Source organism: Physella acuta, unplaced genomic scaffold (assembly GCF_028476545.2).
Source record: "Physella acuta isolate Inbredline_101_S28 unplaced genomic scaffold, ASM2847654v3 ptg001697l, whole genome shotgun sequence".
In the NCBI taxonomy this organism is placed as follows: Eukaryota; Metazoa; Mollusca; class Gastropoda; family Physidae; genus Physella; species Physella acuta.
This window is the reverse complement of record NW_026733210.1, coordinates 42,369-55,804: the sequence shown is the minus strand read 5'-3', so window position 1 is coordinate 55,804 and position 13,436 is coordinate 42,369. Positions and strand designations below refer to the sequence as shown.

At 34.7% G+C, this 13,436-nt stretch overlaps 1 protein-coding gene and 1 long non-coding RNA gene across 2 annotated transcripts in view; both read right to left on the bottom strand.

Annotated features, from left to right (window-relative positions):
* The window catches only part of LOC131929936 (uncharacterized), a 30,901-nt gene extending 24,089 nt beyond the window's left edge, over positions 1-6,812 (bottom strand). Inside the window, exons 1-5 of the mRNA XM_059286323.1 lie at positions 6,670-6,812; positions 5,817-5,963; positions 4,226-4,287; positions 2,875-3,003; positions 1,937-2,112 (exon numbers count right to left, since the gene is read on the bottom strand). Of these exons, the coding sequence (XP_059142306.1) occupies positions 1,937-2,112; positions 2,875-3,003; positions 4,226-4,287; positions 5,817-5,963; positions 6,670-6,755 (600 nt within the window). The 5' untranslated portion in view covers positions 6,756-6,812. The remainder of the gene's footprint in view (positions 1-1,936; positions 2,113-2,874; positions 3,004-4,225; positions 4,288-5,816; positions 5,964-6,669) is intronic.
* A 1,031-nt stretch (positions 6,813-7,843) lies between these two features.
* On the bottom strand, positions 7,844-11,773 carry LOC131929944 (uncharacterized). Its single transcript, XR_009384044.1, has 4 exons — positions 11,691-11,773; positions 10,551-10,647; positions 9,414-9,529; positions 7,844-7,947 (listed from the first exon to the last, which is right to left on the bottom strand). It is a non-coding gene; the product is annotated as an uncharacterized LOC131929944 (long non-coding RNA).
* Positions 11,774-13,436: the final 1,663 nt, after the last annotated feature.

Below are 13,436 nucleotides of genomic sequence, written 5' to 3'. Positions count from 1 at the left end.
TGTTTTCCCCATAAAATACAAAGATTATATAGGGAAATACGACTGGTCAGTTTTGACCCCTTTACGAAGTTTTCCCAGATATGCCGAGTTTTTTGTGACACCCCTAGGCGTTCTCCTACCACCTCACAAAATTTCAAGGGGGGTCGTCGGAGGAATTTTTTTTTCGTAATATAGCTCATATAAAGAGAATTTCACTCGCGGTCACATTTTAGCCCTCGTCGAGGGCTATGAGTGAAACCGACATGTTTGCCCTACGGCCAAGCCATTTACCTATAAACATGCTAAAACTTAGCCAGATGTAAAGAAGGTAAGTGCCCTAAAATCCGTTTTGAAATGACCCTCTGTTTTCCCCATAAAATACAAAGATTATATAGGGAAATACGACTGGTCAGTTTTGACCCCTTTACGAAGTTTTCCCAGATATGCCGAGTTTTTTGTGACACCCCAAGGCATTCTCCTACCACCTCACAAAATATCAAGGGGGGTCGTCGGAGGAAATTTTTTTTCGTAATATAGCCCATATAAGGCGCCGGTCAGTCGAGGTCAGTTTTGACCCCCTCTCCGTATATTTTTCGGCCAACCGTCACCGGCCCTCGTGTTCTATCGCCCGAAGGCACCATCGTGCCAAATTTGACGCGCCTGCGGCGCCGGGAAGTGCCCTATCGGGCACTTGACCACTTTGCTTTATATATATATATATATATATATATATATATATATATATTTATATATATATATATATATATATATATTTATATATATATATATATATATATATATATATATATATATATATATATATATATATATATATATATATATATATATATATATATATATATATATATATATATATATATATATATATATATATATATATATATATATATATATATATGCATACATATATATACATATTTTAAAGAAAGAGATAGATATTGATTTGAAAGGAACAATATCTTCATGATTAAGGTTTATCGGCCAAAAGTAGGAAATGGGTATCTATTATAGAAGTGGGGTCTAACTTCAGTCTGTATGATCTACAAATGCGACCAGAGTTTCTTTCAGACTTTTCATCCCCGGAGGAGGGTTGGGTACTTGAAAATTTCGGCGAAGTGGGCGGACAATGGTTAAAAAAAAACATTTCCTATATAAATTATATTTCTTTGAAGGGGACGGTAGACACTTGAAATTTTCGGGGGGGGGGGGGGGGCGGTAGACTTTCTTCGGGGGGGGGGGGGGGCGGACACTGTTAAAAGTATATATTTTCTACATAAATTATATAAATTTCATTTCGTTCGGGGGGCGGTAAAAATGTTATGGGGGGGGGGGGGGCTTTGCCGAAGAGATGCCTAGAAGAAACTCTGGGCGTAGGCTGACGCAGCCTCAACCACACCCCACGTAAAGTCGCCTGAAAGAAAGTCTAAATACGACTTTCGTCTAGTTTGAGTTTATGTCCAAGGTTTAAGGGTATGAATACGACTATATTTAGTATCAATAAGCAGTAACAACGTGTAGATAAAATCCGGGTAAAATGCAGATTCTGGATAAAAATCTGTTTCCAATGAAATTTTTCGTTTCCTGTTAAATTTTAAAATTGAGGTGATGATTTTCGTTTTGATATCGGTTAACCCTTCATTTACTGAATTAGGTTCTGAATGAAAATTATTCTTAAGAGAAAAAGTCAAACTATCAACCTAGCGCCCGTTGTATTTCTCCCTCAACGGGCCTGTCACAGGCCTTTTCCCTACCTTATATAATACACACACAAAAAACCACAAGTCAAGCCTTGTTCCTGAAATTTTCATATTTTATTGGTTCATACAAGCATCGTGTTCACCTCCAGACTTCCCCATGTCTCCTTTTCGCGCCTATCTCTCCCCGTTCCTTATTCTCTCGCACACTTCGATCATGTGACTACTTACAAAAAACTTACATTGTCAAAGTCGCCAGCGTTCTGCAAAATTCTGTCGAAGAGGCCATCGGGATGTCTGATTGTAACTGTAGTGGCCGCCTCCCCAGCAACAAAGTACACGATGTTGTTCGCCTTCCGGAGTAGGCGGGTGGTCGTGACGTACTCGGTGCCCCACGATTCCTGCGGCAGAAGCATCTCTGTGCGAACAAGGGCATAGTTAACATTGCGTTGTATCCATTTTTGGTGTTCTTTTGGAGGTGGACATGAAAAACATATTAAAGAATAAGACATTGATTTCTTCCAAATGTGTATGAGTACCAACTAATGCTGAGTGGTCTCAGTGATTCTGCAAGATCTGGAACTTACTAAAGCATATTTATATTGTATTTCATATTTTACGTATATATGTATATATATATATATATATATATATATATATATATATATATATATATGGGGGTGGTAGATAACCAACTAGCATTAATAATAGTTATAACACCCACCCCCACCAGTCTGGTGAGCTGTGGTTCACCAGTAATGTTTACAATTGTAGAGCTGGGTCGAATTAGTGACGATTATATGGGGCAGATAATTTAGCTTTTAACAGATTTGCAACTAAGGAGAGGTAAGAAATTACGCTTGATTTTTTTCATTGTCGTCTGTAAACTGTCATCACGGACGCCTGCTTTCACGGGGGGGGGGGGGGGGGTGGGGGGTGGGGGGAGGAGGGGGGGGGGGAATAGTGTCAAATTCACAAATTATAAATTAATGAAAGTAAGAAATCGGACTCAATAGCCTCAAAGGCGCATAAACAGTATACTTAATTGTGTTGGGGGAGATCTATTTTAATACTAAAAAAAAATTAAGAAGAATGAAGAAGAAGAAAGAAAAAGAAAAAGGGATCAAGCCAAATCTTATCATTACTCACTTAACCACATAGGGTAATCTTAGGTACTCACCCACGGCCTCGTCCATTCCGCCTATGTGCTCATACACGGCGTCTTTACCGAAACATAGTGAAGTCTTACTGGGAGACTTGCAGCTGCCAGACACGACGCCCAGGGGGAGTGACCCTTCAATATATGTCCCTGGGGGTCAGTGAGTATACAATAGTTAAACGGTACGACCATTAAACTCACCATTACACAAGTACAGGCTAATCATCTTTTCTAACTTTGCCAAATATATAAGGGGAAGATAAAGTAGTTTTATTGGCGTGGTTATAAGGCAGGGGTCTCCAAACTTTTCAGACCGAGGGCCGCATTAACTATCAAATTTCAGTTCGGGGGCTAGTTTCTTCCAGCTATGTCTTTGATTTTTCAAGTCAAAGTTCCTCAGTCATCACCAACAAACGTTTTTTCCGTGGACAAAAAGATCGCCGCGGGCCGGATGAGAGGACATGCGGGCCGCATCCGGCCCGCGGGCCGTAGTTTGGAGACCCCTGTTATAAGGGATGGTGTAGTCAACACTACGCCCAGCTGCCTTGGATTCTCTACCGTGATTTATAGTACTCATTAGAGCTGGGGAGATTCAGGGACGTACTATAGAACTAATGAAAGCTAATCAGTAGTAAAATCAATGGTTTTACAGCAAAACTTTGTGACTTTAATGTAAGGAAAATTAAAAGAAAAATCCAAATTTGGAACAGTGTAGTTTTGTTTTAATTTAAAAAACTACAAAATAAATTTTGTGAAGCACCTAAAAAAGTTGTTTAGCTTATTTTTTTTGAATATTTGATAGTATTGAAGATATTCTTGCATTGTCATCGAAGAAAAAATGTATCGAGACAATTTGAACGAAATCGCTGCATTGATGCGTCCTAACACTATGCTACAAGCAGAGGCGTAGGGAGGGGGGGGGGGGGGCGGGGATGCGGACCGCACCGGGTGACACCATTTAGGGGGGGTGAAACCAAGGCAAAAATAACAAAATATATATAGAAAAACTTGAGGGGACGGGGGGGGGGGGGGCGCAAATCGAAAGTTTGAGGGGGGGGGGGGTTGCAAATCGAAATGTTGAGGGGGTGCAAATTGAAACTTTGAGGGGAGGGGGGGTGCAAATCGAAAATTAGAAAGTTTGTCCCCGGGAAGGGTCGCTGCGCCTCTGGGGGGTGACACCATAAACTGCCGCTGCCGCACCGGGCAACACCCGACCTCGCTACGCCACTGGCTACAAGATCTGCTACAAGCCACACAAAATCAGATATTGTAAACTAAGGAATAGCTCGTAATAGAGCTAATTTGATTGAACAATCATCACTGGGTTATATTAATATTCCAAGATTTTTAGAAATAGACATTAATCACTGACCTGTAATTTCTCCGATTTCTCGGTTTGGCGTTGTGCACTCCGATATAGCATACGATTGGCATCTGTAAAGAACAGGTCTTGCGCTTAAATTTACGATCTTACTATGTATTTTTTAGCGCAATTTCCATACTGGGATTGCGATTATTAATTCGTTATTTCTGGATGGATGAATGGATGTGTATCCGCAGCTTTAAGTCGTATCTCCTCCTCAACGAAGCAATATCGAGGACTAGTTCCAAAGCAAATATGTTAAGCAAGTTCTGAGGATGATTGTGGGCCGAAAAAAATTCCGGAATTCCTTACTGGATTTCCCGGAAAGCCGAAAAACCTCGAAAAAATGCTGTTTTTGGCCCATATCTCAGCAACCAGACTACTTAGCGACTTGAAACATTTACAAATAGGTGCCTGCCATAATTTAGAACAATATTGCCGAAGAAAGTTTTCAAAAATATCCTTTCGTTCGGTCACAAAAAATTGTTATGCATAACATAAGGAAATTGCGCTTAAATAGTAACTAGACTTTTTATTAACTTGTTTTAACCATATTGACAATTACAGTTCAGCTTGAATGGCGATTAAGTAATAGATCCTTAGCCAGTGAATGGTGTGTGATGTACTGTAGTTGTCTTATAATTTGTAACAGTTAAATGTAAGGTGAATGCATGTTTCGAGTATGTTTCAGAAAAAGGCGATATAAATCTAAAATATAGTGTGGGTGTGCGCATGCGCTAGAAAAAGGAAGCAAGTGGGTAGAGAGCGGGAAGAAAATGGCGATGTTTTGGCAGTGAAGTCGTTGTATCAATGAACCAATAAAATCATGAAAATTTCCTGAACGTGGGTTGTTTAATGTTATAAATCAGACTATAATATGTAATAACAAAGCAGGAGAGAGGAGAGCGGTTGGTATTTTTTTTTTTTTTTTTTTGAGTTTGTGTCATGATTGGCAGCAGAAAAGGCCGTGACATAATTAAAACCAAAAAAACAACACGTTAGGATATATTTCAGAAAATAGGTTAAAATGAATATTTCTTGATGTCTATTGAGGTCCGCACGAACAGCATAATGTTAAGTGCGTTGGATTATTGACCTTGGATAGTTGGTGTTGACCAACACGCTTCATTCGACCGTCAAACCACCACAGCCAAAACATACCCATCCTTTAAGTAGAACAATCTCACATCACTATCAAAACAAACCCATCCCTAATTTAGACCACCCACTAGCCAAAAACCAACCACACCAGAGACGTATAGGGGGAGGGGGTGCGGACCGCACCGGGTGACACCATTTAGGGTGGTGACACCAAGGCAAAAAATAGCAAAATATATAGAGACAAATTTGATGGGGGGGGGGTGCAAATCAAAAGTTTGAGGGGAGGAGGGTGCAAATCAAAAGTATGAGGGGCGGGGGGTGGGTGGAAAATCGAAAATTGAAAGTTTGTCCCCGGGAAGGGTCGCTACGTCTCTGGAGGGGGGGGGGTTTACACCATTTAGTGCCGCACCGGGTGACACCCGACCTCGATACGCCACTGAACCACATCCCTTACTAACCTCAACTACAAATTTAAATCCTAACCCCGCACTCTACTCACTCGGCTAACACTACTGTGAACGGAGTACCGGGAAATTGCATCTCGCCGCCAATCATGGGTTGTAGTATGGCTGGGTCCCCCATTTTAAGCGTTATGCTCACAGTGTTGGGGCCAAATTCGGTAGAGAGTTGAATTGATGGCATGTATCTAAAAAAAAAAAAACTATATCGTTTTTAATTGTAAACAATATGTCAAAAATCGATATGTTTAACTGTAGAATAGGAATGATAACTGAAAACGACTTGTTTATTGAAATAAAAATTTATTTTGAGTTATTTCCCATAATAAAAAAAAATCTTTACAATTTTAAAACTATTTCATATCATCTATCACATCGTTTAGGAAATGTATTTAGTATATAGTTCAAAAATGCTCATCATGAGAAAATATTTTATAAAATAACATTGAGGACCAAAAAATAACGAAATTCGACGCAATTAAAAGTACTTAAAACTAGGCATTCACCGTACAAAATGAGTAAAAGTCACAGAATAATATATACGTAAGCAAATTAAATGTATTGCTAAAGAGTAAATAATAAAAACTATTATAAATGGAAGAAAAAATTTACTTGAATCAAAGATTAAAAGAAAAGTATGACTATACCTGGAAATGTAAAATAATGTATAAAAACCAACTGCGTTAAAGTAAAACCAATAAACAAAACCCGCATTGTGTTTCTTTATTAAAGTTACTGCTGTCAATACAAAATTTAATTTCTCGTGTAAATGATCAACATGTCTTAAAGATTTTTTAAGCAACATATGTCGATAAAAACAATCATCAAATTCATTTTTAAATTAAAAAAAAATGAGGAAAAAAACAATCTTTAATAAACAAAACAACAACCTACTTTAGAGAGAAAGCAAAGTATTTCCTCCCCCAGCCCACCACAGGCACCAGTGAAAGGGACGCGATGGATCTGTCGCCGTCCTTCATAAACGCGGACACCGTGTACTCTAACTGAGCTTCAAACCTGTACGAGAACTTCGCCTCTACGTCTATCAGCCCACTGGTAAGACAAATAGAAATTTATACGAGAACTTTGGCTAGACACAATCAACAAACTGGTAAGACAAATATAAATTTATACGAGAACTTTGGCTAGACACAATCAACAAACTGGTAAGACAAATATAAATTTATACGAGAACTTTGGCTAGACACAATCAACAAACTAACAAGACAAACATAAATTTATACGAGAACTTTGGCAAGACGCAATAACAAAAATCGCAAGAAAAAATAAATTTATACGAGAATTTCTAGTCTAGATACCCACTAGGAAGACAAACATAAATTTATACGAGAAATTCGGCTCGATGCCATCAACAAAACGGATGAAGCACGTAGGAAATGTGTAGTGGAATTGACTTTTTTTTCGCACCTTTACAATACTTTCTCTATACTTTGTATACGAGAAACTAAAAAGAAACATTGAAGTAGATCTACATTTGTAGAAACAAAATCAAAACATTATATAACAAATAAAAAGAGTTTGTATCTTTCCAGCAGTCTTCTAAACAATAGCGGAAGTTTAAAAAGCATTAATAAAAGTTCTCACACACACAAACACACACGCACACACACATACGCACGCGCACACGCACACCTATATATGTGTAACATAGTTGCCGTCCTTGTTATAGTTTTGAATAAAACGCACAGGTAGTGACAGCCCATGATAAATTTGGAAGCTTGTCCTTAAGTTTAGCTCTCCATGATATAAAAGTTCATACCCATACAACTACTGGCCGTCAATATCAAAAGATCAAATGGCGCATAAGTATTATCAGTTTATGATTTAAATGTAAACTGATCGAAAATTTAAAAAAAAAATATTTGCCGCCGCATAATTATGTAAATGAAAGCCACTCTATAATATTAACTGTCCTTTATGAAAGAGAATTCTAGTTAGTAATAGTGTCCATCCATGACTCAGTTTAAAGGAACGATTAACTATTGACCGCCCATGTTGCAACTTCAACAAACGCTAAGTATTACATTAAAACTCTACATACTAATAGTGGCGGTCAACCTCATACACAGAAGCCTCCTCCTTGTATACAGCGACTTGTGTATTCAAAGGATCCGTCCCTTCAATGGCATAGTGGGGAGTCGTGATAGTTACCTGAGGAGGTAAAAACAGGTGTTGATTCTCATACTCAACACATGCTAACACGAATGTCTTATACATATATTTATTTTACTTATTTATTTATTTATTTATTTATTTATTTATTTATTTATTTATTTATTTATTTATTTATTTATTTATTTATTTATTTATTTATTTATTTATTTATTTATTTATTTATTTATTTATTTATTTATTTATTTATTTATTTATTTATTTATTTATTTATTTATTTATTTATTTATTTATTTATTTATTTATTTATTTATTTATTTATTTATTTATTTATTTATTTATTTATTTATTTATTTATTTATTTATTTATTTATTTATTTATTTATTTATTTATTTATTTATTTATTTATTTATTTTATTTATTTATTTATTTATTTATTTATTTATTTATTTATTTATTTATTTATTTATTTATTTATTTATTTATTTATTTATTTATTTGTATTTTTTGTTTGTTTGTTTGTTTGTTTGTTTGTTTGTTTGTTTGTTTGTTTGTTTGTTTGTTTGTTTGTTTGTTTGTTTGTTCGTTTGTTCGTTCGTCCGTCCGTCCGTCCGTCCGTCCTTTCTCTATACTTTGTATACGAGAAACTAAAAAGAAACATTGAAGTAGATCTACATTTGTAGAAACAAAATCAAAACTTTATATAACAAATAAAAAAGAGTTTGTATCTTTCCAGCAGTCTTCTAAACAATAGCGGAAGTTTAAAAAGCAAAATCACAACCCCACTGTTCATTCCGTAAGTTCTAAGTAAATAAAATGATTTCAAGCTAGGTGACATCAGGATGTAAGAGTTATATTTTCGGACTTTGCGTAATACTACAACATATCATCAATACCCTAACCTTATCGTGAATAAAAATATATCTGTCTACCTCATTTGTATGTATTTCCATCAGTTAACATTTTAGTTTGTCACTTAAATAGAATTTAATCAATGAAATAAAATTAAACGTTGTCAATGATATATAATTGCATCGTATCAATGAAATAAAAATGAATCGTATTTATGAAATAAAATTGCAAGTTTTCAATGAAATAAAATGGCAATGTGTCAGTGAAATTAAATTATATGTTGTCAATAAAAAAAATGTATTTAGTCAATAAAATTAAACTGTGTTTCATCAATAGAACATTATATGAAAGAAATGAAACTGCATGTCGTCAATAGAATACAACTGTATTTGGTTAATGAAACAGAACTGTATGTCTTCAATAAAGCAGTGGCGTAGTGAGGAGGGGGGCGGGGGGGCATATTTCCCCGGGCGCCGACCTTAGGGGGGGTGCCAAAATGGGTTGGAAAAACAAATTGAAAGGGTGTAAATCAAAAGTTAGAAGGGGGGGGGGTGCAAATCAAAAGTTTGTCCCCGGGCGGTGGGAAGGGTCGCTACGCCTCTGCAGTAAAGTAAACTTGATGTCGTCAATAAAACAAAAAAACCAACCATACCGCGACACGCTCGTCAGCGAACGTCAACAAAGTGAAAATCAACTTGGGCTGTCCTTCATATGACGGCATCTTGGGAAGGGACACTAAAAAAAGTCTCCCTACAGAAGGCTGTAAGCCTTTCAAAAATAGGTAAGATTAAACAGTGGGTTAATGTCATAGCAAGTAAGGGGTTAACACAATAGAACTATATTTTTTATTAAAAATAAATAATCCAATATACCGAAATGCATAGTTGTTAATCAAATGTATTTCTTTATATTCATAATCTATAGAAAAATCTTGGCTTTATTTATCGAAAATATATATTTAACATAGTAGATTATACATGATTAACAACTTAATACATACAATGTTGATAATATCACATACGGATTGGCTAAATCAACAAATGGTTAATTAATAGTTTTTACGTTGAGGTAAGACAATAAATCAGTAGAGGTTATATCAGTCAAGCATAATGTTTATGTTTTATAAACAAAGGGCTAACTTAGTGTTAATCGCAGTAGAACATAGAGGTTTAATGTATTAGAATTTAACATTGTAAAATAATGTGGATACCAAGTTTTATTTTGGTGTTTTATGATGTTGAACATAGGGTTTTATGATTTGAACATAACGTTTAATGTATTACATAGTAAAATAATGCGATACCACGTTATAATTTTGTGTTTTATGATGTTGAACATAATGTTTAATGTATTACATAGTAAAATAATGCGATACCACGTTATAATTTTGTGTTTTATGATGTTGAACATAATGTTTAATGTATTACATAGTAAAATAATGCGATACCCCGTTATAATATTGTGTTTTATGATGTTGAACATAATGTTTAATGTATTTGAATATTATATAGGAAAGTAAATAAGATAACACTATATAAGACGTTTAACGCAGTAGATCATTAAGGGTTAATTAAGAACTAATTATGAATCAACACATTAAAACATAAGTTAATAATGTAGTAGAGCATATTGTTAAAAATATAACTTATTGGAATAATTTAAGAAGCCATATGACTATAACACAGTAGGGCATACAAGTAAAGTAAAAGAATTGTGAACTGTAAGACACAAAACAGGTTGAAACATTTGAACACACAATTTACGCAAACATAACAATGGATAAGCTTACCTTTTACGTGGTTTACCTTCAAGAGAAGGACAAGAGAATTAACGAAACAGTAAAACAAAACTGTGTGTGGATCCATTGCCTCATTCTTTTTCCACATCTGAAAAAATAAAGAGCACAGTATACACACAAACGCAACCGCTGTAAATATAAGCATATATATATTATATATTTCAGTATTTTATAACATGTATATATATATATATATATATATATATATATATATATATATATATATATATATATATATACATGTTATAAAATACTGAAAAAAATGTCTTTTACATTTTTAGAAAATGAAAAAAGAAAACACCTGTAACAAAAGTGTATACAACTTCACTAACATCAACTACTCAACTAGGTTTATATTTTTTTTTAAAGGGACTCTATTGCAGGCTTGAGACTCAAGTCGGAAATTAAATAATGGATTTTCATTTTTCAATCAATAGACGCCTGCTTAGTTTTCGTTTAATCTATCTAATTGTTAAATTATCATTTTTTCTCCTTCGTTCTTAATTTTCATGTTAGAGGAGAATTCTTTTCCAACACAATTTACTATTATGTCCAACTTTGTATGCGCCATAGAGGCAGTTAACTCAGATTTCAGCCTGCTTTGTATTTTGGATTTGCTTCCATAGCCTTTGTCCAACCAAGAACAAACTACAAGGCAGCAGGTTGTTTGATTTTGGAGCTGTCTCTCCTAGATGAGTGGTGGTACCCCAGCTATCTAGCCTCATCTGTCCGGGGGTTCAACCTCGGGTGTTTTATGTTCAGCTGCCATGAGCTTAACCTACCCGACCACACCGGCCTCCATTGTTAAACTAATTTTGATATTTTCAGTTAATCAAATATGTATTCAATCGAGTGTTTAATCTACGATTTATAAGCAGTAATTTAATAAGCCAAGTAATAAAGATTATATGTCGACGAGGTCGAATGCGTTACCATTTTTAATCTATTTTTAGAAAAACATTGTAGTCTTCGTCTTGTCTATTTGCAAAGAAGTTAATTTATTATTATTTACATTCAGTTTATTATTTGTTTATACTTATTGCTTTTTAGAAAAAAATATTTCTTAAATTAAATATTTTTAAAGCTTATTGGCGTTCTCTATCAACAGTCACTTAAACGTAAGAATTTTACCTATGGTCCGGCGCTCATCCACTCCACACTGAATAAAAACAATTGCAAACAAATCTATGTGCTAAATCATGAGTAAAGATAACCACTGAACTTGAATAATTTATTTTCGTTTTCCGTAACTTTTTAAAGCTTTCTGGTTGCATTGATTTTGTACACAAACCGTGCTGAACAGTGCAGACGCCGGTGTTTTCTTACCTTTATCCTTGATTTAAGTTTTCATTAAAGTTAAAACATCTTATTTTTAAACGTGGATATTTGCTTTTCTTTACACTATTTGCCCTTTTTGACGCTTGCGAAACATAGGGCCTCCGACAAAGCTGCCCACTCACTCAAGTTTATATATATATATATATATATATATATATATATATATATATATATATATATATATATATCAGAGGGGTAGCGAGGGGGGGCGGGGGGTGACATCATTTAGGGGGGGGGGGGTGACACCAAGGCAAATAATAGCAAAATATATAGAGAAAATGATAATTCCACTTAATTAAGTGATTAATTCGAGTGTTAAATAGTCTTTGAACAGGTGCATATCGAAAGTTTGAGGGGGGGGGGAGGGGTGCAAATCAAAAGTTTGAGGGGGAGGGGGTGCAAATCGAAAGATAGAGGGGGGTGCTAATCGAAAATTGAAAGTCCCCGGGAAGGGTCGCTACGCCTCTGGGGGTGACTCCATTAAGTGCCGCACCGGGTGACACCCGACCTCGCTACGCCACTGTTGTCAAGTGACTTAACGTTCTTTTTATCTACCGTTTCGTATACATGTTTTGAATTTGATACTAACGTATTTACCTGCTTTGATTTGATTGCTTGGCTGTCTTGAGACGTTTAAAGAGAATGTTATCGGTTATACAATACTTTGAGATTGTTGTTTCCGCAAATTAAATGTTTAAATGATTAATAAACGACTAAGTTAAGTGACATAAAAACGTAAAGTCGTTAGCCTCACACATTTAGAATCTCTGCATTTTGTCTGACCTGACAAAATTCTAAACATAAAAACAATGTAGCAACTCATTCTGACATAATTTTAAATTTATTCACAGTGAAATAAACAAGGGATAACATGATCAGAATAATTAGGTAATTTGTTAATTAAATGCATAAATAATAATTTATTTTTACGACAATAAATAATTTGCTTGTATATTTTTTTATCCACCCACCATATTTAAACAATAAATATACAACCCTTACTTATTATATATATATATATATATATATATATATATATATATATATATATATATATATATATATATATATATATATATATATATATATATATATAAAATTTGTTTATGGTTATTAATTACTTGTGAGTTGAATGTGAACATTGAAATCTTTAATCTTCTTTTAGAATCTGCTTTCAGCTGCAAAGCTTCAGTTTTTCTGGGGATTTGTTTAAATACTAAATTACAGTGCACGCCCATGCCATACGTCACCAAAGCACTTTAGATATCTAGAGTACAATCATTTGTCAATATAATTAAATTGACGTAGCGTTTAACAAGTCTTTGTTTTGTTTCTCATTGAAAAACATGCCCCTGGTAACATTATTTTAGTTCTTTGATACGCGTTTGACACAGTATTACATCATATTTCCGATACATCACAAATTGTAATATTTAGCCTTAATCCCATTTTCAATTCTTCCCTAACGCGTCATTCCAAATTCAAAACACAACTCCATCGTTTTGTTATTACAGTCACACCCCCCCCCCCTATATGTCA